The 27,822-nt window shown below is 33.9% G+C and overlaps 1 protein-coding gene across 1 annotated transcript; it reads left to right on the top strand.

The window, feature by feature from the left end:
• The first annotated feature begins 94 nt into the window (after positions 1–94).
• On the top strand, positions 95–27,380 carry LOC111704873 (uncharacterized). The gene is made up of 31 exons (XM_023477243.1): positions 95–197; positions 598–702; positions 1,163–1,246; positions 1,556–1,625; positions 2,298–2,374; positions 4,867–5,033; positions 6,018–6,135; positions 7,386–7,512; positions 7,974–8,033; positions 9,492–9,749; positions 10,396–10,468; positions 11,340–11,433; positions 11,702–11,766; positions 11,880–11,927; positions 13,218–13,308; positions 13,929–14,007; positions 15,619–15,711; positions 16,110–16,195; positions 16,824–16,934; positions 17,495–17,592; positions 18,035–18,107; positions 19,160–19,224; positions 20,413–20,518; positions 20,640–20,719; positions 21,054–21,395; positions 22,991–23,135; positions 23,825–23,901; positions 25,495–25,602; positions 25,838–25,926; positions 26,674–26,836; positions 27,263–27,380. The coding sequence occupies exons 2-31, from the start codon at positions 652–654 to the stop codon at positions 27,378–27,380; spliced, it is 3,216 nt and encodes a 1,071-aa protein (XP_023333011.1). The 5' UTR covers positions 95–197; positions 598–651.
• Positions 27,381–27,822: the final 442 nt, after the last annotated feature.

The following is a 27,822-nucleotide window of genomic DNA, read 5'->3' as shown; positions in this document are numbered from 1 at the left end:
TTCAATATTCGATTTTTTGAATTCAATTCCTCAGTTAACGCCAGGTTTTTCAGCTAGCATTTAAAATTAAGTTGGTTAACAATTAGATGATGTTATTCCTTACTTTCAGATGTTATGCTAAAGGAGGTGCAGTCGTCTTGAGAACTAAATTTAGAAACTTCAGACTAGGTGGTCGCTTAATAGTGGCTACCCAACAGGTAGTAGTAGATATGATTATGGTTGATTGAAATTTTATTTTATTTGTCAATAATCTTTACTTACTCCTTTGGGGTGGGAACAAATATATGTTTAACACACTAATGGCTATAATATATTTCAGGATGCGAAGTGAACAAATATATATTTTAACACACTTATGGCTATAATATATTTCAGGATGCGAAGTGAACAAATACACACTAATGGTTATAATATATATTTCAGGATGCGAAGTGAACAAATATATATTTTAACACACTAATGGCTATAATATATATTTCAGGATGCGAAGTGAACAAATATATATTTTAACACACTAATGGCTATAATGTATATTTCAGGATGCGAAGTGAACAAATATATATTTTAACACACTAATGGCTATAATGTATATTTCAGGATGCGAAGTGAACAAATATATATTTTAATAATGCTTCGCCATATGATCCATGTATGTCGTTGAATCCATATTCAAAAAAAATGGTGGAAAAGAAAGCCTTTCAGGTATCAAATAATTTTTGTTTTTCTGTACTTAAAAAAGAAAAAAGTTTCGTTTTTTTTCTAAAAAAATAAAAGATATCAATGAGTTGGACAAGACGACACCAATCACATTTTATGTGGTCATCTATGTATTTTATATATACTTTGCTTGTCTGTTTGTCTGTTTGTTTGTATCCAATAAACGTCAAAACGGCTGAACCGATCGGGCCCAAATTTTGCGTGTGACCTTGCAATCGCATGACTCAGGGAAGGTTTATGGATGCTCACAATTACAAAAAGTTGTGTCCAAAAGGTTTTGATTTTTGTGAAATTAAAAAAAAAATCCGTGAACTTTTTTTGTTATGCTTTTATACTGTACAAAAAAAATATGCTCACAGAAAGAGCCACAATTAAAAGTTGAAATAGAGGTTGGGTGTAAAGCGCCCTAAAAGCCTAGTATTTAATATTAATGCTTTATTTTAAGGCTCATCATCGGAACATCTCATCCGTATCTGAAATATCTGTAACGATAGATCCAATTAAAAGAGAGGATGCCGACGAAATTAAGGTTAGTGTTTACAGATTAATAACTCACCCCCCCCCCCCCTCCTAATTGTTTTATGTTCAATTTTATTTTTTTATGGTGTTAAGTCATTATCGGCAAGAAAAGAAAAGATGAAAATCTGGATTTCTGGAGTTTTTAAGGGAAATACTATTTAATACTATATGTATATATATATCTATATCTTCTCAAAGTAAGTTTAGAACACTGTTTTTCATGTTGGACATTCTTATTAAAATATCAGGATCGATTTGGCAAAAATCCAAATGAAATGTTAAAAAATATATTGATGTATTTGTAAAACTTTTGATTTAGGTCATCTTCCTCTTGGACTCTCTTACAGAGAGAAATATGATGTTTGATCTCATTCATAGATATCTTCAAGGTGATTGATTTTATTTTATTTTATTTTATTGATTTCATTGATTTCATTGATTTCATTGATTTCATTGATTTCATTGATTTCATTGATTTCATTGATTTCATTGATTTCATTGATTTCATTGATTTCATGGATTTCATTGATTTCATTGATTTCACTGATTTCATTGATTTCAATGATTGCATTGATTGCATTGATTTCATTGATTTTACTGATCTCAATGTTTTTGTTAATTTCAATGTTTTTATTGGTTTCATTGGTTTCATTGGTTTCATTGGTTTCATTGGTTTCATTGTTTTCATTGGTTTAATTGGTTTCATTGGTTTCATTGGTTTCAGTGGTTTCACTGGTTTCACTGGTTTCACTGGTTTCACTGATCGCATTGATCTCAATGATCACGTTGATCGCATTGATTGCATTGATTGCATTGATTGCATTGATTGCATTGATTGCATTGATTGCATTGATTGCATTGCTTGTATTGATTGTGTTATATATTGATTTTGACTTGATCAATAATTGATTGTTTTGGCTATAATGTTATATTATTATTTTGTTCTGGTTTCGCTTAGATTCTATTTTTAGTAGCACAAAAACGATTCTGAAATTGAACATCTTTCAGAATATATTCTCTAGATTTTTAATAACATTTTTTAAATTGTATTTTTTTATTAGATGGACAGTCTGATATTGTCGGTGCCACCCTTCTTAATCATCATTGGGAGCAACCTCATAGGGAGTGCACAGGACAGGTTCGTCAACTTCGTTGTCTATGGAAATCAAGAGACGACTTAAAAATCGTCTTTTATTTCCGATATTTGATAAAATGATAAAAACTGTGTCATAAAATGATTATATGTATTCTGAACTCTTCAAAGTGTGGTCTGACTTCTTAATATCATTAAGTTTTTAAATTAGATATCAAACATTTGAACCATTTTATTTGTTAATGAATAAAATGGAAATCTCGATAAGTCCGTCAATTCATAAGGTGTGAAAATGGTAGACCACATTACTTTGGAATTATTTATCGGGACACCCTGTAGTACATATAAGACCCTGTAGTACATATAAGAGAGACTACTGGGACATCCTGTAGTACATACAAGAGTGACTACCAGGGCACCCTGTAGTACATACAAGAGTGACTACCGGGGCACCATGTAGTACATACAAGATTGACTACCGGGGCACCCTCTAGTACATACAAGAGTGACTACCGGGACACCCTGGCGTACATATAAGAGTGACTACCGGGACACCCTGGCGTACATACAAGAGTGACTACCGGGACACCCTGTAGTACATATAAGAGTGACTACCGGGACACCCTGTAGTACATACAAGAGTGACTACCGGGGCACCCTGTAGTACATATAAAAGTGACTACCGGGACACCCTGTAGTACATACAAGAGTGACTACCGGGACATCCTGTAGTACATATAAGAGTGACTACCGGGGCACCCTGTAGTACATGCAAGAGTGACTACCGGGAAACCCTGTAGTACATTCAAGAGTGACTACCGGGGCACCCTGTAGTACATACAAGAGTGACTACCGGGACATCCTGTAGTACATATAAGAGTGACTACCGGGGCACCCTGTAGTACATACAAGAGTGACTACCGGGGCACCCTGTAGTACATACAAGAGTGACTACCGGGGCACCCTGTAGTACATATAAGAGTGACTACCGGGACACCCTGTAGTACATATAAGAGTGACTACCGGGACACCCTGTAGTACATACAAGAGTGGCTACCGGGACACCCTGTAGTACATATAAAAGTGACTACCGGGACACCCTGTAGTACATACAAGAGTGACTACCGGGACATCCTGTAGTACATATAAGAGTGACTACCGGGGCACCCTGTAGTACATGCAAGAGTGACTACCGGGAAACCCTGTAGTACATACAAGAGTGACTACCGGGACATCCTGTAGTACATATAAGAGTGACTACCGGGGCACCCTGTAGTACATACAAGAGTGACTACCGGGGCACCCTGTAGTACATACAAGATTGACTACCGGGGCACCCTCTAGTACAAAGAGTGACTACCGGGGCACCCTGTAGTACATACAAGAGTGACTACCGGAGCACCCTGTAGTACATATAAGATTGACTACCGGGACACTCTGTAGTACATACAAGAGTGACTACCGGGACGTCCTGTAGTACATATTAGAGTGACTACCGGGACATCCTGTAGTACATGCAAGAGTGACTACCGGGACATCCTGTAGTACATACAAGAGTGACTACCGGGACACCCTGTAGTACATATAAGAGTGACTGCCGGGACACCCTGTAGTACATACAAGAGAGACTACAGGGGTCCATATAATTCCATCTAATACGATCCCAAATGTTGATTGATTGATATAAGGGGTAGAAATTAACCATGTTGTTGTTGTAAACAATTGTTAGTATGTCTAGTTCTTGAAAAAATTCTATACTGCAGAATATATGTATACTGCAATGGATTGTTTATTTTTCTTTATATCATAATTTATCTCTGGAAAAATAATTATTTTCAAAACTAAGCGGGAACTTGACAATGACATCGAAAAAATAAAAGATTTTGAAAATCAGGAATACCACCTTTCTTAGCATTTTGATTTTATAGACAATTAAAAAAGATTATGTAAAATTTTCCACAACAAAATATCTTTTAAAAAAATCAAAAGATAATATAACCCAAGATTGTTTGATTTAAAATGATCAACATGGTTTTTTATCAAACCCTATAGACGGATAAATTGAGATTTTAAAAAAACATTTATTTGCAGATCTGATAATTTCAAAATCTCGATATCAGTGCTTAAGATCCGCTTCCGCAACATTTTGGATCAACGGATCCGGATCCAAGGGGCAAAATATCAACAAAAAAACTGCAAAAAATGTAAATCTTTTGCTATCAAAACCCAAGTCTGAACTGTTAAATAAAGAAAGATTATTAAAAATTTCCTCATCTCTCTGATAATCATAAAGTTTTAGCATAAAATAAGTTTAAAAAAACGGGGAAAACTCTAAAATTCTGCTTTTGTTAAATAAATCATTAAATCTTAAAGTAATGTTCATTGCCTGGATCCGGATCCGGATTGAGCTAGATCTGGTTCCTTTTTTTCCACTGTGGATTCAGGAAACGGTTCCGCATTAAAATCAAATGGATCTTAAACACTGCTTGAAATAAACCTATGTACTAGTGCTTGTTTATAATATTTCTCGTGTTAAGGACTGTATGCACTGTATCCGAAGTGTTATCCCTGGCGGAGGCGGAGGTCGAGAAGACCGGCGGGCGAGTGATGACAGCGGTTTAACCTCGCGACCAGATAAACCTATAAAGACGCGGCATGAATCCTACACTTACAGTCTAGTATCTAGCCATGAGGGATACTTTAGGTCGGTCAACACAGCTTTCAGATTGAGAACGCTCTGTATCCGTCTTTTTTAATCTTTTTATCTGTGCATTAAATTTCACCAGTTTAGGGGACATTAATTCCAAACCAGGGTTATGGCTAATTTCTTATTGCTGTTTGGAACTAATGTTACCTGCATTTTATTTATAAAGTTTTAATCTTTGTTTGTCTGTTGGTTTGCTTGTATGTCCAATTCTAACTCATGAACCCCTTGACCGATTTGACTCAAATTTTGATTGGGGAACTCGGGAGAACCACGGAAATGTTTTCAGCTCGGGTTTGAGAGTCTAAGTGGAGTGAATCGACTTTAAGCACTTATTAAGTTTCCCGACCAAATGCGGGTAAACGGCGGGATTAACTCTAAGTATTGGGTAAGGGTAACCTGGGCAACGCTGGGTTCCCAAGCTAATATTTGATAAAATATAATGATAAAAGTTGAATTTCAATTTGTAGATATTAAATATTTCAAACAATGAATTCTCATAGATAAAATAATCTAGGTTTGAAATATTAAAGGTTTAAAAGGATGGATTGGAAAATTTGAGTTTGTGTCAAAGACTCAATACGATCTAGTTTTATCAGAACTAGTCGGAATAGTTGGAGGAGGGGTAGGAAACCGGACTTTTGACTTGTTTCTGGGCAGTCACAATACGTCACAGTATAATGTACAATTGTATATATCAATACAATAAAGACGACTTTAGATTTTAATGTTATATTTCTACCTAGATTTAAAATAGCATGGATACATACAAGGAAACATGGAAACATAGAGAAGTTGCCAATTAACAGCTTTCTTTGTCTACTTAAAAACTTGTAATCTTGTAATTTGAAAAAAGTCGTCTTCGTTGTACTGGTATAAACGCCGACAACTGGACATATACCTGATCCCTTACACATAATCACTTGAGTAGAAACCAACATAAAGAATTTAAGAAGAAAGAAATTGACGAATTCTTTTCTTTAGATTTTTCCTGGATGGACACCCTTTCCGACTGATGATGCTGAGCAAGGACAAGCAGAACCTTCTGAAGATCATCTCCTTCGACTTCCTCGTCGTCTGCATGCAGGTCAAGAAGTTCCAGGTTTTTTATTTTTTTTTTATTTTCAAATTTTACTTCAGTTTGCATGATCGGATCCCTGCCGGAGGTTGTTAGTGAAATCATCATCAGGTTTTGGAGTGAATTAGACCTCCTCCTAAAAGACGACCCCTCCCCCCCCTCCCCTAACTCAAAATTAATTTTGTACATATGTTTTTATTGAATCATCCCCCTTCCCCCTCCTCGCACTCCATCCTTTTAAAATATTAGTTTCAAAATATGTTAATTATTAAAAGAAAATTTCTTTTTTTGTTGTAATGGGTAGGGTATTTGTCATAGAAATTTGTTTCTTTCTTTGTTTTCTTTTCCTGATTAAGTTCTTTAATATTGTCTTAGACAAATATTTCTAGTCGTAAGTTGGTATTTTCTGATTGAGAAACTACTTTTATTATTTTTTGACCTGTTTTAAACTTTTAAAAAGTTTTAAACTTATAAAAACATTGAAATTTACAATTAATATAGGATTTAGTTTTCTGAGTATTGTTAAAATTTACCTTTATATGAAATGAAAATATAGACATGATAAGGATAATGTTAAAAAAAAATTTTAATCCCGTAAAGAGCAAGGAAAGAGGCAACACTCTTTGCCAAGAAGAAAAAATTGTCTTGTGTTATATGGGTATATGTTAACAAATTGTGATTTTTTAAAAAAAAAATATCATTTTTAGCAGCTAGTATTTTTTCCAATATTCTTCTTTTCTGGCTTTTTCTTTTGGTATGCTGTAAAAAAAAACTTTGTTACGTAAAGTTGTTTTATATTTATAAAACCATTTTAACGAATTTTCAATTCAATTCAAGAAGCTTTGGATTGTCCAGCAGCTTCTTGATCTGGACGGGTTATGCCATCACAATCCCTCAAAGATCAAGGATTACTATCTACTTGAGTTGACATACAGGGTTACCCACAAAGGATGAGACTTCAGAGACGACTGTACAGAATTTAAACTGTCCGTTTCCTTATATTCATGATTCCCTGCTACTGTAAAATCATTAAATAAGTCATTAGAAGATTGGATTCGTCGTATTTTAAGAGCTTCAAATAGTTTTTAACAGTCTTATCCTTTGTGGTTCACCCTGTAGCTTCCTACTTCCTACTTCCTATTTCCTAGCCCCGAAACTTTATCTTTTGTCGAACTGTCTCTTTAACTTGATAATGCTAATTTGTCGAGCTGTCTCTTTAACTTGATATTGCTAATTTGTCGAACTGTCTCTTTAAATTGATATTACTAATATAGGTTCAGAAGGACAAGGAGTCGTCCAGTAGTAGTTGTTCGGCCAGCTTGGACGAAAATATCTGGGAGTTTGAATGGAAACGTCTTGATAAACATTCCAAAAAGATTCTTGCACCCATTATTCTTCTAGGAAATACAAATTATTGATTTATTAATTATAAAGAAGAAATATGCTCTTAAAACTCAATTTGTAAAATAATAACAGTATTGTACAGTGAGGCCCCTAAAGATGTGGAATATGAAGGTGCCTGTAAAAGTTATGAACTTAAAATTTAAATTCCAGTAAAAATATTTGCGTTTAAACAACCTTAATCACACACAAACAAGATGGCGGAAATTTTTTCTTCCTTTTTCATAGTTTAATGGGTTCTGCTGTACCAGGAATGATTGTTGTCGTGATTTTTACTTTTGATTTAAGATAAATCACTGAGAATTTTAAAGAAAACAAATACTGTTTGTTATCCAAGTGACAAAATTTATTGGGGGGGGGGGTGACCAAGAAAACATTCCCCCTTGGAAAACAGATTTTGTTGATAAAAAATTCTTTTAAAAAGATTTTATTTACTGAAATAATTTGTATTATTGATTTAGGATATTTTAGAGATATTTTAAAACTTGGACAAATTGGACACGGGGATTCACTCCCTTTAGGTAATCGTAAACATTCGGAAAGGGGCTGTAAGCGTCCCTCCAGACAAAGATGGCAATGGTACCCTTTAATCCTATATCTGATCAATAATGGGAAAGATCTTTTTTTCTAATTTTCAACTGTTAATTCTGATAATTCCTGCGGTACAAAAATGTGCAAGTCACTTCTGTAGGGAAAACACCAAATGACAAAAAACCTTTTTTTAAAATAAAAAATCTGATTCAGACCTGATCAAAGCTTGTGATCTGGGCGTGGGCATTGCCATCTTTGCATGGAGGGTCACTGAAAATTGCGCTTACAGTAAGCCCCTTTTGTCATCATCAAATTTTGGAAATCTAGCTGCCATTAGATGGGGTAAAGACGAATTTACAGTGACCTTTTTAAAGAGCGGCATTTCCTATTAACATTTCCGATTCACATTTCCGATTCACATTTCCGATTTACTTTTCCGATTCACATTTCCGATTTACATTTCCGATTCACATTTCCGATTTACTTTTCCGATTCACATTTCCGATTTACATTTCCGATTCACATTTCCGATATACATTTCCGATTCACATTTCCGATATACATTTCCGATTCACATTTCCGATTCTCATTTCTGATTCACATTTCTGATTCACATTTCCGATTCACATTTCCGATTTACTTTTCCGATTCACATTTCCGATATACTTTTCCGATTCACATTTCCGATATACATTTCCGATTCACATTTCCGATTCACATTTCCGATTCACATTTCCGATTCACATTTCCGATTTTCTTTTCCGATTCACATTTCCGATTCACATTTCCGATATACATTTCTGATTCACATTTCCGATTCACATTTCCGATTTACATTTCCTATTTACTTTTACGATTTACATTTCCGATTTATTTTTCCAATTCACATTTCCGATTTACATTTCCGATTTGCATTTCCGATTCACATTTCCGATTTACTTTTCCAATTCACATTTCCGATTTACATTTCCGATTTATTTTTCCGATTCACGTTCCCGATTCACATTCCGATTCACATTTCCGATTCGCCAGCCATAAATAATGGATGAGTTATCCCTCTCCCTCTGAAAATTGATTATCTTTAAATTGCGGTTCTCTTTATAGAAAGGGAATTCTTTTCTTGACAGGAAACGTGACGATATAAGTTGTTCCTTAATGCGTAGATTGTGGATTAAAGGGTACTCACGTGAATTGGACATGCGCTCTACATTTTGAAAAATTAATAAGGCTAATGTAAGAATTTGCTTGCATAAAAAGGCTAGGTTTGTCGAGTATTATAGGTTTATTTTGACGGTAAAACTTGGATATAATCTAATATCATATGGGACGCTCTGTAGAATTAAGGTCACTTGAAATTACGTCTACTGTTGTTTTTAAACCTAACTACAAAATGTATGATCGTTGTACAACATTGTGTATTGTGTAATAAAATTGTATTGTCTGTTTAGATAAAATTATGTACGAAAGTAAAATGAACGTACAGCGTGTCTGTCGTAAATATCGCGCTATTCCCCGCTTTTGCGACTTTGTCACTGGATCCAGCCAGGAGCTGTTCGAGCTCTTCTCCGACATCAAGAACCTGTTCTTCAAGACAGGATACATCCTTCAGCAGTGTGCGCTCGCGAACAATATTGCGCATTTCAAGATGGTGATGGAAAGTGTTTCCTGCACAGATGAGGATCTGAACTACCAGGACCCGGAAACAGGTGATTTTCTGTTTCGTTATTTGCTTGCTAGATGATGTTTGGGACAAAACAAACGTACGTCTCTGCTCTCTATATCTTCTGGATTTAATCGCAGGTTCTAGAATTCAACTTTATAGATTTGACGTGGACATTCTCGCCCTTTTTTTTTAAAAGATAGCCAGGGGTGTATGTTTGTAAGGTAATCTTCCCCCCCCCCCAAAAAAAAAGTTGTATTACCCCTAAAAATTATTTGTTTTCTCTAATATATCGAATTAAAACCTTAAGAAATGTTTGTTGAAAAGGAGAGAGGGGGGGGGGACATTTTTCATGGAAACAGTGAACTTTCGTGACTATCAATTATTTATCTATGATTCTATCTTAGTACTTACCATAACAAGGAATTGAACAATAACTTTTTCACGATAGGGGGGGGGGGGGGCTGAAAAACTACAAAAGGAAAGGGGCCCAATTTTACATATCTTAATGTCATTTCAATATCTTGGATTCAAGGTTAGGACTTAAATGGCTTAGTCCTTGTTTTTTATAATCAAATAAATACGATTCTACAACTTTTATTGGAAGAGGGGGGGGGGGGCTCATAACAAAGAAATAGTCTTGCCTAAAATCTTGTTTTTCCAAAATCTTAAAGTTATAATTTTTTTTTTAGGAGACAATCCTGTCATGATCGCAGCAAAACTTCGGCACAAAGATCTTGTTTCTGATGTGCTTCGAAGCGCAAGGTATATTAAATTCTTAAAGGGACTGACCGTCCTTTAATGAACTGGCATGTCAGATTCACAATGGTACCCTTCAAACCTTTATTTGATTAAGGATTGATAAATAGACATCTTTTTTCAGTCGAAATTGGTTTATTATTGTTGTGGGTATTCGACTAGTGTGAATTGGATTTGCTACTCTTTTTTGGAAGGTTACCTAAAATCACTTCTATAGTCCCATTAGTATTTTCCCCTAATTCAGCTATTATAAAAACATTTCATAATTACCGAAGAAAACATTATATTTGAAGGAGAAGGATGGGGAGGGGGGGGGGGGATGAATTATTTTTGGGCAAAATAGAGATAAAAATTAAGTGATTAATTTTTATTTTTCAGTAGCTTTTTATGTCTTATTTCCCTATATTTCCAACTTCAAAAATATTTTTTTTTCACATTTAGCTTCCTTAAAGTATGAGAGGGGGGGGGGGTTGGAAGTTTAATCGTCAGAATCAAATTTAAAGATTAATTGACAGAAAGTAATAATGTATATATAAAAGATTAAAAATAAAAAGATAATAAACTTTTAAGTAACATTTTCTTAGACTTCAAGTTATTGTTAAAATTTTCCATTTGTAAGTAAAAAGAGATAACTGATTAAAAAAATAAATTGAATTTATACTTTTTTATATACTGGACTGGTCTAGATGATTGTTAGTTTTCAGTTGGGTGGTGACTGGGGACGCCCTTGCAAATCGCCATTTTGATAAACCAAACTTTGAAAGTAATTTCCCTCCTTTGGTTATATTTAAAGATGGCGTGGCCCAGATTTCTATGAAGTGATGGTCAACGATCGTTTATTATTTGTAAAATTAGCATTTTTTAAACTTTGTTTTAGGTTTTCCAAAACGGACGATTCCAACTTTCTTGAGAGATTTATTCACAGTAGAAACAAGTATGATCAAACCTTGCTACATATGGTAGCAATTCAGGTATATAGCACCTCAATTTGGTTAAATCCATGCTTCTAAACTGTATCGTATTATCTAGGGCCCTAAACTGAATTATTGTATTATCTATGGTCCTAAACTGAATTATTGTATTATCTATGGTTCTGAACTGTATTATTTTAGTCACTAGGCTACTGAATTGTATTTTTGTATTATCTCGGGTCCTGAACTGAATTATTGAATTATCTAGGGTCCTGAACTGAATTATTGAATTATCTAGGGTCCGGAACTGTATTATTGAATTATCTAGGGTCCGGAACTGGAGGAGCAGAAACTTCTAATTCTAAGAAAAGAAATAGAAATTCATTGTCTCAGGCAACAATCAATCAATCAAGCACTCAAATGATTAATAAATTCATCCATTAATAGAATAATAAAAATCAATTTATAAATACATTTCTATAATTTGATTGATAAATTGTGTGTAGTGAGTTGACCCATGAATCTGACCAGCTCAAACTACAAAGATGTCTCAGGTAATTTGATCAATGATCATTGATCAAATAAGTTCTTAATCAATCAATTAATTCAATTATCATTGAATTCTTCATTGAGTTTTCCAAAAAATAAGACTTACTATAAATTTTTCAATCTCCCAGAATAAAATACGCTCTGTAGTATAGGTGACAAAGATTTTTTTAACATTACATCAACTACCATTAGTCGTTAATCCTTCACGCTTGATCTCGATATCAAATGTAGGCACTTATAAATTTGAGAGTAAAAACTTGATTCCTCAGTTTAAGTTAGCCTTATGACTACCACGGTTTCTTGAAGAGGAATCAAATTCATTTGTAAATTTGTATGCATAAGAGAGATCAATGTAAAGTTCTGAATTCAGTTAGTTTAGTTAAGCCTTAGCTGATTTTATTCTGTGCATTACATTAAAGGAAGTCCCTGATGGGAAGATAATGATCTAATGAAAAACAAACCAAGATGTCCAGTGATCTTTTAAATCTGAAGTTTCTTGTTTTACTATTAGATGCATCTCCATGTGAAATGATATCCCAAAAGAAATCAAGTACTCTGGAAACCTGAGCTGGGAACTTTTGTGTTGAAAACTTTAAATTCCGATCGCTTGATATAGAAACCCATTGTGGACACTTTAAATTTTAGAATCAATGCCTAATCTCTTCATTTCAGTTATTTTTTCAGCGTACAATTGCACTGCGGGTCAAAGATTAAATTAATCTTCAGAATAAGACTTTTGGTATATAGAGTTTATAAAAATACAAGCTCTACCTGCAGAGATCTGAGGAAATGCTTCTGAGGCGCGAACTCGCTCTGGGATGTAGGTAGAGGGTTCGCGCCAATCCTTCTCCTCCTGATTGTGGAGAGAGAAGTCTGCGTGAGGAGGTAGAGGGGGTCACAGCTCTTAGCTGTCGATATCAGTATTACATAATGCAGCAACTAATACAAAGGTTTCATATGTCTCTTTATCTCTGAAGGAACACATTGTAGATGTGTGCTTCAACATCTAAGAGATGTACAGAGGTTTGTCAAGAGTCCTTTTCCCTGGGGTCTCAGAAACGGAGTTGTTGACATCCTGGAATGTAAATTGAGATCATGTATTTATCTCAATATCTACATTGGAAGAGAACACAGCTTAGAACATTTTCTGAAATAAACTTGACAATTGGCTGAACTACTGAAGATCCAATGATGATAGAAAAACGATGTTTTTAAATACCACACCCGTGTAATATTAACATAAATTCATCAGGTAAACAATAATTTTATTTTACATTTTTGTTGTCCGTGTTTAGATCTCAGCTGAAGTCCTCTGCCGAAGCTGCAATAATAAATGAGCAGAGCCGAGCACTGCAGGGGATTCCCAAAACTGTTCGAGAACTCAAGGTAGGAGTCGTATTTATGGACCTCCCGTATCGACTTTAACAAGTAACGTACCAACAAGTCCCGGATCAAATGTCATTGTTTTCGGAACTAGGAACGTTTAAGGGTAGTATTTAGGATCTTTTAACGCTGAATCGAGAAAATAATTAAATTTTTGGGTGAAAATTCTCAAAAATAAGATGATATTTGCTGATTAGAATAAAAAATGTTCTCCAAATCTATCATCTTTTAAAAAGTCCATCAAGAAATATGTAGATATATATAAAATCAAATTAATCAAAATAATTCTTTCAGCTTTTTATTTACAATATTCAAAGTTTTGTAAAAACTAAGCGATTTATCTCTTTTCTTTAACCTTAGCTAAAACAATCCCTTAAGGGGACTGTAAGCGTAGTTTCAAGTTACCCTCCATGCAAAGATGGCAATGCCTGATTCACATTGATACCCTTAAAAGCTTTGACTTTGTCGGAATTGAACAATTTAAAACCTAGAAAAACGACAGTATCTTCGACATTATTGATGTTTTAAGGACACTGTTGTAAATTGGCATTGCCATTTGTGCAAGAAGAGTCACTTTAAACTTCGTTAACAGTCCCTTTAACAACTATTTTTATTTTTTTAAGGCTGAGAAGGGGAAGATCTGGTCCAAATTATTTTTCTCAACTCTATTCCTCTCTCTTATATTTAATGCAATAGACACAGGTATGATTAACAGGTTTACATTTTTCATACCAAGAGCATTCTTTTCTTGGTTACACAAGGCCAGAGGTTGTCGAGCCACCCGGCCCCCCTCCCCTGTTTTTCATGACATGATTTTTCTCTACAAAATTGCAAAGACCTTAGATTTCATTTGCAATTTTTGTGTCTAATATCTCAGACTTTTGACAGATTTAACAATCATATTCCTTCTTAAACGTTAGTGTTGAAATACTTGATTGTGAGGCGAAATATTAATGACGTATGAGATTTATCATTTTTCATATTTAATAATGTTTTATAACCTACAATATCTGGAAATATAAAATTAACTGTAAACAGAATTTCTCACTTATATCTTTTTTTGATATTTTATTAGTGTTAGAATAAACATAATTGTGAAAAGAAAATCGTAATAAAATTATCATTTTTCACATTTTATGAATGTTTAATTAATTAATGTGAAAATTAATATTAATATTGTTAACAGAAAATTCTTATGAAAAAAGAAAAATATCAGTTCTTAATCAAATAACAATATTTGAAATTGATAAAACTTTGATTAATAATCAAAAGTAAATTTTATTCAAAAATTAACAAAAAGGAAGAAAATCGGATAATCGATTAAATGTCGAGTTTATTTTTGCCTTCCTTCATGATTTTTGAAATCATGGACAAGAAATTTAAGATGATTTTATGGGCAGTTCCTTCAAGAAACTTTGTTAATATATTTTCAAGGGACCCTGTTGATATATTTTCAAGGGACCCTGTTGACATATTTTCAAGGGACCTTGTTGACATATTTCAAGGGACCTTGTTGATATATTTTCAAGGGACCCTGTTGATATATTTTCAAGGGACCCTGTTGATATATTTTCAAGGGACCCTGTTGATATATTTTCAAGGGACCTTGTTGACATATTTTCAAGGGACCCTGTTGATATATTTTCAAGGGACCTTGTTGACATATTTTCAAGGGACCTTGTTGATATATTTTCAAGGGACCTTGTTGACATATTTTCAAGGGACCTAGTTGATATATTTTCAAGGGACCTTGTTGACATATTTTCAAGGGACCCTGTTGACATATTTTCAAGGGGACCTTGTTGACATATTTTCAAGGGACCTTGTTGACATATTTTCAAGGGACCTTGTTGATATATTTTCAAGGGACCCTGTTGACATATTTTCAAGGGACCTTGTTGACATATTTTCAAGGGACCCTGTTGACATATTTTCAAGGAACCCTCCAATTGTCGTGTCCGATTTACAGTACTATTAATCAAAAGCTTAGTCTGATCAAGATTAAATGAGATATCCATGATTTCTCATTGAAAATTGGTTTTTTTAAATTGTGGGGTTTTGATTTTTGCAAAAGAAATAATGGAAGAACTTGTCAGAAAAAGACACTTTAAGCTAGAAAAACGCAAATTCTTCCACACTATTGATCATATATTAGGATTTAAGGGAACCGTTGTTTATCAGGCTTGCAACTTTTTAAATAGGGTTCACTTGGAGAGCGTGAACAGTCCCTCTTTGTTGTCATCAGGGTCTGATATTCTGATAATGATCTGATATTTCAGGGTCTGATATTCTGATAATGATCTGATATTTCAGGGTCTGATATTCTGATAATGATTCGATATTTCAATGAGTTGGTTGGGAAGCTTGAGATCTCCGAGGATACTTGTGTAACGGATACCTACCCAGGCAATCAACAACAATACAATATAAATAAATCTTTTTTAATATACAGTGTGTCCCAAGAAGCAGTAGTTAGGGTTTTTGGCGCCTTATTTTGCATTATTAGTCCTGTTACATCTGATATATTTTCTTACATTTTCACCTAAAGCCTTGTTTCAGTGGTAAAATGGGTCAACACGTCAGAATAATGTTTTATCTTAACTTGATATCGTTTGAAACCAAATATTTCTGAGGAATAATTTTTTTTAAAAGTATAAAAAAGATCCCTGCAGAATTAGGGTTTTTATTGCAGAAAAACACCTATTTTTCGGACACCCAACAGAACCCTGAATTAGAAATGATAAAACTATTTTATAAAAAAAATCTTTTATTATTAGTTTTCGACTGATGTTGTGTTGATCTAGGTATTTACAATGATACTGCATTTGACTGTGAAGAAGCGAACTGGGAGAAAGGAAATAACATCACCATCAAATGTTTTCCACTGAAGGAATCCTTAAATTCATATTTCTATATTATATATGCCTTTCCTCCTAAATTCCAAATCTTTTAAAGCAAATCTTTGACCGTGAGTAATACCTTGCAAACTCTCTTGAGATTTAAACTAGATAGAAGAAGAGCCTAATCTTAACATTTTCCAATCTTACAATTCTCACGTCAAATTTCATTTCATTAAACATCACCCAATCATAGAAAAACTTAGAGAGATAGATACAGATTGTTTTCATTTTACTTTAACTTCTTGAAGGATAGGTTAGGCCCTCTGAGGCTGCGAAGGCTGCAATGGTGGGGGGGGGGGGGCGAGCGCTGCGACTACAACAGACTTGGGTAATTGCACATTTGGGAACTTGCCTCCTGGGAAAGTACCCTTGGGAAGGTTACACGTGGGAAAATGCATTTGGGAAAGTACCCTTGGGAAGTTTACACGTTGGAAAGTACCGAACATCTTGATTGTTTTCAATTAACAAAGTTTTAGAGCAGTCTTATGTTTACTGTAGAGTTTAAACAAACCCTCATCTCCTTAATTCCAACTCCTCGTTAACGAGGGAGGGGGGGGGGTGCATGCCCCCCATCCCTTTATAAACCAGAGATAAAGCTTGAACTTGAGGCTGGTATAGATGGATCCTCAGTCTAAGTTTGGTTATACACTCTTCTTTATCCTTGTTCCCTGGCCCTTCTTCATCTACGAGTTCTTTACCTCCAGGCATTACGAGAACTTGAAGAATAAGGTAGATTTGTGATATACGCCATGGTAACTGACCTAATGGGTATCCGAACTAAAAGATCTAATGGAAACTGGCCTAAAAGGTATCCGAGCTAAACGATCCCATTGGATACTGACCTAGAAGGTAGCCGAACTAATATAAATTAACCTCACATTATGAATATGTCTAACTCCCGGATTCCATCCCATTTTAAGATCCGATACAATTTTAGGTCAGATAAACAGTAAATCAGTTTCTTCTAGGTCGAATGATGCGTTTACCGATTTGTTGTAAACATTCCTTTGTATTCAAAGTTCCTTTTTGTAAACCCTTCAAAGAACTTGAATTTAACTGCTAGAATAACTTTGGAAATTAATCAACTATTTTTATCCTAAAATTTTATTCCTCCATATTTTTCCTAAATCGTTATTGTCATTATTAGTGTTTTTTTTTTAATAATTGTTATTGTTATTTTTTATGTCGTTGTCACATTTTCATTGTATATGTTTTTTCTCCATTGTTATTGGCATTGTTTTTATTATTGTTCTGTTTTTTTAAAAATGATTTTCCGTGTTACTAATTAGGGTGCGGAGATAGTAGAGGAAATGTCTCAATGTAACGGTATAAAATCTCTTCTCTTCAACTACCTCCGTCTCATTCTCCATTCCATCACATTTGTCTGGTGAGCAAAAATCACCTTATCCAGTAAAAGAACAACATTTTTTTGATAATTCGAGAAGTCTCTAAATATTCGGGACCCTAATGTTCTCAATGATGCCATTTAAACTTTTAAACTAAATTTTGTAGAAAACCCATATTTGGGAAAACGGAAATTCTTTCTGCGTTTTCAGTCACATAAAGGTTACCATTAGAATATGGCGTAACTATTTAAATTGAGTTTACCAGTTTTTCTTTCTTACTTTTAGCAAGAAGATGGCTGCAATTTGTTCAATTCTAGATGGATAAACGTTTGTCATAGAAAAAAATGAACATGAACATTGAACATGCACATGCACATGCACATGAACATGAACATGAACATGAACATGAACATGAACATGAACATGAACATGAACATGAACATGAACATGAACATGAACATAACATGAACTAATTCTATTTAGTTGTGTAACCCTCTGGCCTATAGCTGTTCTGTTTATCAAGTACTATGAAGATGGAAAATACTATTTGTCTAAGGAAAGTTAAAATGTCACAAAGAAAAAATGGAAAAAAAATCGAATTTTAAATTCTTCACATCCCCCCCCCCCCATTTACATTTTGTTTCAAACACTATAATGTCTTTCTTACATCAAATTCTCCCGAATGTTAAGATAAGATGTTAATTTTAGATTCAGAAATTGAGTTTTACAGTTGAAAGGACTGTTCCGGTTGTTTTTCAAGAGGGTTAGGATAAATCCAACAATTTGGTTTTCCGTCTATTCAAATTTATGGAAACTTTCTAGCTATCTACCCCATTCCCACACCCTTCAAATGCAATTTCCCATTTCATGATTTATGGACACATTCTTGAAAACCAATGCACATTTTGTATTGTATTATTGTTTAAAGACGTTCCCTTTTTATACATTTGTTGTGAACACCACCTTAAAATTCAATATTGTCTTTCATAGTTTATGAACACTTTCTTCGAGGTCAATATTCCCCTTTCTTACTTTATGGACACTTTCTACAAATTCAATATTCTTTTTCTTACTTTTTGAACACCGTCTTCAAATTCAATATTCTTATTCTTACTTTATAGACACTTACTTCAAATTCTATATTCTTTTTCTTACTTTATGGACACTTTCTTCAAACCTAATATTCTTTTTCTTACTTTATGTACACTTTCCTCAAATTCAATATTCTCTTTCTTACTTCATGGACACTTTCCTCAAATTCAATATTGTGTTTCTTACTTTATGGACACTTTCTTCAAATTCAATATTACCTTTTTTACTTTATGGACACTTTCTTCAAATTCAATATTACCTTTTTTACTATATGGACACATTCTTCAAATTCAATATTCTTTTTCATACTTTATGGACACTTTCTTGAGATTAAATATCCTCTTTCTTGCTTTATGACACTTTGTAAGAATCCAATTTGAAAAGTAGCCGAACTATACACTCCTGCCTTACTATCAGTACATAGCTTAAAAAAGACTATCGCTCTATTTAACCCCCCTTCGTCTCCCCCCCCCCCCCCCCCTCAGAGGTTCAGATGTGACACTACTTGTTGTGAAGGGGGCTAAGAAGGTGGCGAGGGAGAAGAAAATTGAAACTTCTGAGGTTCTTTATTCTACAGCTAGGTAAATATTTCTTTAGAAATAAACATTTTCACGCGTTTGGAAGTTTTGCACAAGGCCCCCCCCCCTCACCGGAAGGGGGAATGAAAGTTTGATGGTCAGTGGAAAAAATGAAAAATTTGACTAGTTTTTTCACCGAAAGAAAGTATACCTTTCATTTGGGAAATTATGATTTCAAAGATTTTTTACTCTTCTGCCCACAGTGCAAATCAGATGTTTTATTTGGTTTATATTACAATCTATATAATAAAACAAGACATTCGTATATATATATATATGTTGCGTATAGCCCGCCAAAATTTTTAAAAATATTTTTTTCAATTTTTTTCCCCACGGGCCTTTAGCTAGTCTATATAATAAAACAAGACATTCGTATATATAAATTATATATGTTGCGTATAGCCGGCAAAACGGTTGGACCGATTGGGCTGAAATTTTTTGTGGACACTCATGGGTGGCCGGGGGGTGTTAGGGGTGTTATTCATTTTTTTTTAAATTTGTTTAAGAGTATTTTTTTCAATTTTATTTTTCACTTGCAACGCCGGGCTCTTCAGCTAGTTTTTGATAAAATGGAAGGGATAATTTTCAAGTAATTGTTGATCTCTGCTAACAGTTTTGTTGTTTCTCATATTATAATGCATGGTCAACCAATCCCAGTCTTAATAACACTGAATTGTAATGGTCAAATTGCTTCAAGCATACAGGGTGTCCCAAAAACTAAATTTTATGTACCAAAGCTCTCATGCTGTACCCCAGTTAGAGGTTTGTAGCACAACCTTTTAGTTGGTATTTGGTGTCCTGCATCGACAGAAATGTTACATAAATTTCGAAAATGTCCAAAAAAATATCTTGCGAGCTCTAGAAAAAAGCGTTTTTTGGGACACCCTGTATGTTTCAGATTAAAAAAGTTGTATAGATCAAATTTGATTTACTCTCTCAAAATTGATTTATTACCTCTTCCAAACTATTTGGTTGAGTGCCGTAGATTTGTATTCCTACATGTTGGCCCCCAATATAGTATTTTACATTATATGGTTTGGTTATTATTTTTAACGGGAGCTTAACCTGGATTTCTACGGAATGATGGATATCTTTCAGATTTATCAATTATTATTAATGTTTTATCTACATTATATATCTACATTACGGATAACTTTTGATTAGAAATGAATGAATAATATTTGTGTTAAGAGTAATGGAGGTTAGCCTGGAATCAAGTTTCCAACCAACTATACAACTTTACCTTCTCTTCCCAACCCTGGTCCAACAGATTGAAGGGGAAAAATTCGTCTTTCAGGTGGAAAATAAATAAGTTATTGTTAAAATAAATAACGCGTAAATAAGTTGGAACACATTATCTTATTGAAACTAATGAAACAAAGATTGTTAGATTATATTTTTTATAAAATTTTCTTAAGGTTTTTACTCTGTGCAGATCTGGAAATATTCCAGTAATTAAACCAGATCAAACCATTTCCATTATCACTTCAATTCTAAGGTATTAAAGGGACTCTGTACGCGTAATTTCAAGTGACACTCCATTTAAAGATTGCAATTGCCGATTTACAACAGCACCGTTTAAATCATTTATGAAATGGATATCATTTTTTTTGTTCTGTTAAACTGTTTATTTTCTATTGCGGTTTCACTACGAAAGTGAGTGGTGCATTTCTTGCTTACAAACAGCAATGGAGCAACTCACAAAAATAATGATATCTTCAAAATCTAGGATACTGTTGTAAATAAAACGTTGCAATCTTTGCACGGAGGGCCATTTACAAAAAATTTGTGTTTAAAATAAATTTAGTTGATGATAATATTATATTTTTTAGTTTATCATGGTGCTTCACTGCATATCACGCCACGCTGAAGCGTGGTGCGCTGGACAAAGATCTTGCCGCGCTCTTCTACAGAGCTGTTCTGTTTCTCTCCGTACTCTTCCAGATCCTAGGTCGTCTTTTCATATTTGTCTTCTTCGCGTATTCCTTCGGACCGGGACGATACTATCCTCTGCTGATCTTCCTGGGGGCGCATATTGTGCTCATGTCCCTGCTGCACTTTGTATTCTCTGATGCTAAGAAATACTGGCAGAAAGGAGGTTTTCTCAACCTCTCCTTCTTCCACTATCTGATTGGGAACGGGCTCGCCAACATCTATATTCATAATTGGATCAGGTACATTAATCCATTTTGTTTGTCTGTCTTTTTTATTCCGTTTGTATCCATTAAATGTAAAAACGGCTGAAACAATCGGGCCAAATTTTGTTTTGTACTTCACATGACCCCATGCATGCATGAATTACAAAAGATTGTCTCTACAAATTTTAGATTTACATAAAATTTAGAAAATCCACGAAAAAAAATTGTAAATCCAATTGTAAATCCGTAAAATTTTCTTGATTGTTTTATCGCAGAGAAAATGTTGAAACAGTCTAACAAAATCTTATTGACAAGGCACTCAACTAATAAAAACCTCGGAGAGAAATAGAATTTTACTATATGGTATGGTCCTATATGAAACAATATCTTTTTTCTTTGGAATCCTTTAATTTGGAGCGCTTATCTTTTTTTTTACTATTTCTTAGAATGGACAAATACTAATTTCCCCTTGAAGTAGTTCTAAATAATTGAATATTTAAACTTGCTCGCTATTTCCAACTACGTTATATCAATCCTTGCTAATCTTATAAATACGTACATTCAATTTTAACTGTGCGGCAAATACGTAACATGATTGTCTTAATCATGTGATATAGATAACGACGTAGGAATTGTAATTACGTCTTTTAACTATAACCAACACATAAACCTCAATTACATTTGTAATATAGAAACTCCGCTTTGTTGAGTAATTGCGTCCTCGTTGAAACATACAGGCTGAGATCATACCTCGGTATTTGATATAGGCCGATTAAGAGCTTGTTTGATGGCTAAACTGTGTTCTTGTTGAAAAATACGGGCTGAGATCATTCCTCGGTATTTGGTATAGATCAATTAAGAGCTTGTTTGATGGCTAAACTGTGTCCTCGTTGAAACATGCAGCTGAGATCATACCTCGGTATTTGGTATAGGCCGATAAAGAGCTTGTTTGATGCTAAACTGCGCCCTTGTTGAAACATACGGGCTGAGCTCATAACTCAGTATTTGGTATAGATCGATTAAGAGCTTAATTGATAGCTACGCTTGTGTCCCTGTTTGACATTTAGAGCTCGATTAATAGCTAATGTACGTTTTGACACCGATAGCTAACAAGATCGCGCTAGTGCTAGTGGCGTTGATAGTTTACGGACTTCTAGCCTTGTGTTGACATTGATAGTCAAGAGAATCTGTGTTATACCTGGATAGATACGTTTCGAGAAATTGTTATGGAGTAGGCGTTTACCACATAACTTGATATTGCAATAAATATTCAAAATTTTGTAAATTTGCAATTTTTTGCAGATTATATAAGTAGAGCCCAAGGGCTTTCCAAAAATATATCAAATGTTATTGAGTTGTATCACATTAGGGAAATAGAGGGGTCCTTGGGACCCCCTCCCCAGACTATTTTGGGTAAACCAGACGTCAGCCTAAATAGGGTTAAGAGGGTTAGAAAATTTAAGTTCCAAGTAAAAAGGACAGAACAAGCTGGCAATGACATATGAGCATTTAAATAAAACTTCGATTACAAATAAATAGGAGATTATGTTGCGTCAGGAACTTATTAATAATTACTTTTGCTACGATATATATTTATTTCGTGGATTTTTTTGAGTTTATATTATTTTTAGAATGGACCCTCTTCTCCTTCCATGGGCCAAACCTCTGCAGCATGTGTCCACCTTGGTCCGACAGTTCTTGTTCGATCTCATCTTCATAGCAGAGAACGTGGTCCTTCTATCCATTGCCCTCAACTCCCATATTATAGAACTCAGGGTAAGTCAGAGCCCGAAACTTAAGACGGAATATCGTAATAAAACCCAGTATCGGAAACCCCGTTTTATGAATAGGGTCAGACAGTTTGGAGAAACCAATATTTATTAAAATTCACATTATCTTTTTGTTTTCTGATTTATTAAATTAAAATTCGTAAATATATATAGACCCTAACCCATGAAGGAAACTCGGGAGTTTCGTACAACGATATTCTCTTTAACCTCGGCTCAGTGTAGTTTTCATGCCGTGTGTTGTGGTTTTGAGTGTAATTTTTAACTTTCGCTCTTGAATTTCTAAAATGTATCATGGTTTATGTTTAAACTGGAAACTCATAATTACACTCGCCAGTCTTTTAGTTACCTAAGGTCTCTGAAGAGTCAAATTAAAAGAAAAAAAATGAACTCAAGTTTTCTGATTTTTGGGAATTTTATGAGAAATTTGACCCGTTAATGAAAAAATAGCAAGATGTATATGATCTTAGTAAAAAATAAGATAATTATGACAAATGTAGTTATGGCAAATGTTACTTACGTCAAAAGTATTAATGACCAGTGTTATTATGGCAAAGGTGTGGCAAAAGTATTAAACTGAGCCCTAGAAAAACGATGATATTTTCCTCAATCTTGAAACGGAAGTTTACTTGAACAATGAAGTCTCATCTCCCTTTATTGTTCGCTATTTTGTTGTAGGAAGGCCGAGCAACGTATGTTGTAGTACTGTTGGGATTCCAGTTTGTTGGACTTATTCTTAAATGTGTTTACTACAGGTACTAGGTCTAAATATTTGCGGATATACTGGTACAAATTGGTAACCTCCTACCTCATAGTTTTTATCCTACACCAGCAACTTAGTAACCTCCTACATCATAGTTTTTATCCTACATCAGCAACTTAGTAACCTCCTACCTCAAAGTTTTTATCCTACACCAGCAACTTAGTAACCTCCTACATCATAGTTTTTATCCTACACCAGCAACTTAGTAACCTCCTACATCATAGTTTTTATCCTACATCAGCAACTTAGTAACCTCCTACATCATAGTTTTTACCCTACACCAGCAACTTAGTAACCTCCTACATCATAGTTTGTATCCTACATCAGCAACTTTTTAGTTGCAAGAATTTTACAACTTTTTACTTTTAGTGTTAGCTTTTTAGACTAACCTAGAAAAACATGTTTAAAAAACGAGCAAATATTTCAATCTAAAATGGATTTTATAGTGATATACCTAAAATTAGAATTTTTGTCACAAATATAAACACTTCCTTTGGTTGTGGGGGAACGTTAACACTGCAATTTATAAAACATTTGTGCGTTCTTGAGTACAAATTTCTGGAATATTATCAACTATAAAGTATAAATATGAAATATAAATATGAACTGTTTATTGATATTTGTTAAAAATGTAGTATTTTCATAACAAAGTAAACAAGCAAAATAAAACCTTTACTTGTACTGGGCACTTTATAATTTGTCCTTCAGGGAGTAGGGAATAGATAGAGTGATAAATAATAAGGGTTCAGGCGGTAAAGAATAGATAGAGTGATAAATAATAAGGGTTCAGGGGGTAGGGAATAGATAGAGTGATAAATAATCAGGGTTCAGGGGGTAGGGAATAGATAGAGTGATAAATAATAAGGGTTCAGGGGGTAGGGAATAGATAGAGTGATAAATAATAAGGGTTCAGGGGGTAGGGAATAGATAGAGTGATAAATAATCAGGGTTCAGGGGGTAGGGAATAGATAGAGTGATAAATAATAAGGGTTCAGGGGGTAGGGAATAGATGGAGTGATAGATAATAAGGGTTCAGGGGGTAGGGAATAGATAGATTGATAAATAATAAGGGTTCAGGGGTTGTGTGCAAAAAAAAGTAAAACATTTTCCGGGGGGAAATTTAGTTTAAAGCGTGGCAAAAAGTAAATGGAAGGATTACTTGAAAGCTAATTAATATTATTCACAAATTGAGTGAACATTATAAACAGTATGCTCTGGTTAATGTATTTAGTTTAGGTATTTCCAAACATGTCCTGGTTAATGTATTTGTATCTAGGTATTTTCATATATGGGCCTGGTTAATGTATTTGTATCTAGGTATTTGCATATTTGTATCTAGGTATTTGCATATATGGGCCAGGTAAATGTATTTGTTTCTAGGTATTTGCATATATGGGCCTGGTTAATGTATTTGTATCCAAGTATTTGCATATATGGGCCTGGTTAATGTATTTGTATCCAGGTATTTGCATATATGGGCCTGGTTAATGTATTTGTATCTAGGTATTTGCATATATTGGCCTGGTTAATGTATTTGTATCCAGGTATTTACATATATGGGTCTGGTTAATGTATTTGTATCTAGGTATTTACATATATGGGCCTGGTTAATCATGGATTACACAACCATGAAGCAAGATGGGCACTGGAAATGTTTCCTTTTCTCAAACATGTTCCTTTGCGGGGAAATCAGGTAAAAAATAATGCGTGATTTTTTTCAGTTTAATTTTTTGTATTTGCCATCCAGAGTGGTTTCTTTGCTTGTACATATTTAAATCGAGTTCATTAGAATTGTGGAACTATTTTTGTTTAAACTATTCGTAACAGACGTATGCTTTTTGTTTTAGTGTTATTATGAGAAAATCTTATTTCAAAAATATTTAAAATTTTAGATTTTTTTTTCTGAAAAATATGTTTTTCTTTTTCAGAGAGAGAAAGCTGCTGCTTTGTTGTATTCCTAAACCATTGTCGAGACTGTTTAATAGCATATTTGGGGAGAGAAAATGTGGATCAAACGGTATATTTTTTACTGATATTTTAAAAAAAACTAGCTGAATTGCACGACGTTGCCCGTGACAAATTTTGAATTTTGAAAGAAAAGTAAAATTAGAATTTTGAAGACATTTTTTTGCCTATGTCACCCCAAGGGTACCTACTTACCCATGGGTCACTTTAAAAAAATCAGTCAACTTGGTTTAGTTAAAGCTAACATTTATATTCAATATATATATATATTTCAGTTTTTAACTTCACATCTTTTATTAAAAAAGAATTATACTAAACATAATGTTTCACGTCTATCATGACGATCCTCAGTAGTTAAAATTTTTTGAACAACTTTTATCCAAACGGTGAAGAAAAACTAGTCATCTGATACAGTGGTGACCACAAAACTGCGGAATAGGAAAACGACATTTATAAATCTGATGTTTATTTGATCGTTTCAGAAAGCTAATTGATTTACCTGAAGCCTGTAAATCAAGTGATAGGTCTGTTTACTCAGCACAATTCAGTGTTAATATTCATTGGACTTTTCAAAATCAAAACTTCTAGTTGTCTTACTAATCCACGGTGTTATGGTTCGTACCGTGCGTACTGTACGTACTGTACGTACTGTACGTGTTTATATAATTTTATTCAAAAAATCAAGCAACGTAATGAATCAACCAGACATTTCTGACTTCTATTACTTAAACGCGAAGTTTTATATATTGCAAGTAAAAATGCAGAAAAATAATTTTCTTAAAACTGATTTATATTTTAGGACCATCGTGCTCCCTATGTAAAATATTGATGACAGTTGTTCTCTTCCCGATAGCGATTGCCATTGCATTGATCGCGTTCGTCGCCGCCGTGTTCCTCGGCGTTATGTTCATGCCAGTCTTTATCGTCATCATTCTTCCCTGTCTTATCATTGTCAAGTGCAGGTAAGCAATCTTTTATCAATTTTATGCTTCTACTGCTCTTGTATTTTCTGGGTTTCTAGCTTTCGCTTGACATGCATAAAGCCATAGGTAAAAATAATTCATTTTGGAGGTCATTTTAGGTCATTAGAGGTCGTTCGAGGTCATTAGAAGGTCAAACACTGGATTCGTTGCTTCTACTTTATTCCCTGGGTTCCTACTTTTTGTTTGATATGCATACATTCAAACATTTTATATTTGAAAATAGGTCATTAGAGGTCATTAGAGATCATTATAATTAAATTTTATTTTATTTTAGGAATTCGATCCCCCCCTCATCAAATAGGACTTCTCCACCATCCCCTTTTGAAATGGACTCATTCTTCTGATTAATATATGTTTTGTTAGAAATGTAAATTTCGAAATTATTTTAATTTTTTTCTACTTTAGACAATCTCGGACCTCGAATAATATAGTCAAGATAACAGAGAGTGACAGTAAAATGGACAATTTCCATCCAGCGGAGACAGAAAGGAAAACATTTTCACCACATTTAAAAAAAAATTAATTTCATCATATAATTGATTTTTTTCCTTCACTAGTTGATTTATTAAAAAGTTATTTGAATGTTTTTTTTCAATCATTTGGGAAACATTTACAAAAAAATACTTACAAAAAGCTTGCTGGTAAAATTACTATTTTAATTTATGTATAGTCTTAAAACGGCTGGGGTGTATTTTGGGAGATAAAGTACTTTACCCCTGTGAGAATAGAGTCCTCTGTTATTGAGTACACTAGTGCAAAGCATATTTATCTCTAAGCACACCCATTGACCTAATATTATATTCACCCTTAAAGAAGCCAAAATTGTATTTTGGTATTTGCAAACATATTAATGTATTTAATATATGTGTATTTAATGTATTTGGTTAATGTATTTGTATCTAGGTATTTACATACATGGACCTAGTTACTTTATTTGTACCTAGGTATTTGCATATTTGGGCATA

The sequence above is a fragment of the Eurytemora carolleeae genome, unplaced genomic scaffold, assembly GCF_000591075.1.
Source record: "Eurytemora carolleeae unplaced genomic scaffold, Eaff_2.0 scaffold638, whole genome shotgun sequence".
Classification (NCBI taxonomy): domain Eukaryota; kingdom Metazoa; phylum Arthropoda; class Copepoda; order Calanoida; family Temoridae; genus Eurytemora; species Eurytemora carolleeae.
The sequence above is the reverse complement of the archived record's forward strand: the minus strand, read 5'-3'. Positions and strand labels throughout refer to the sequence as shown.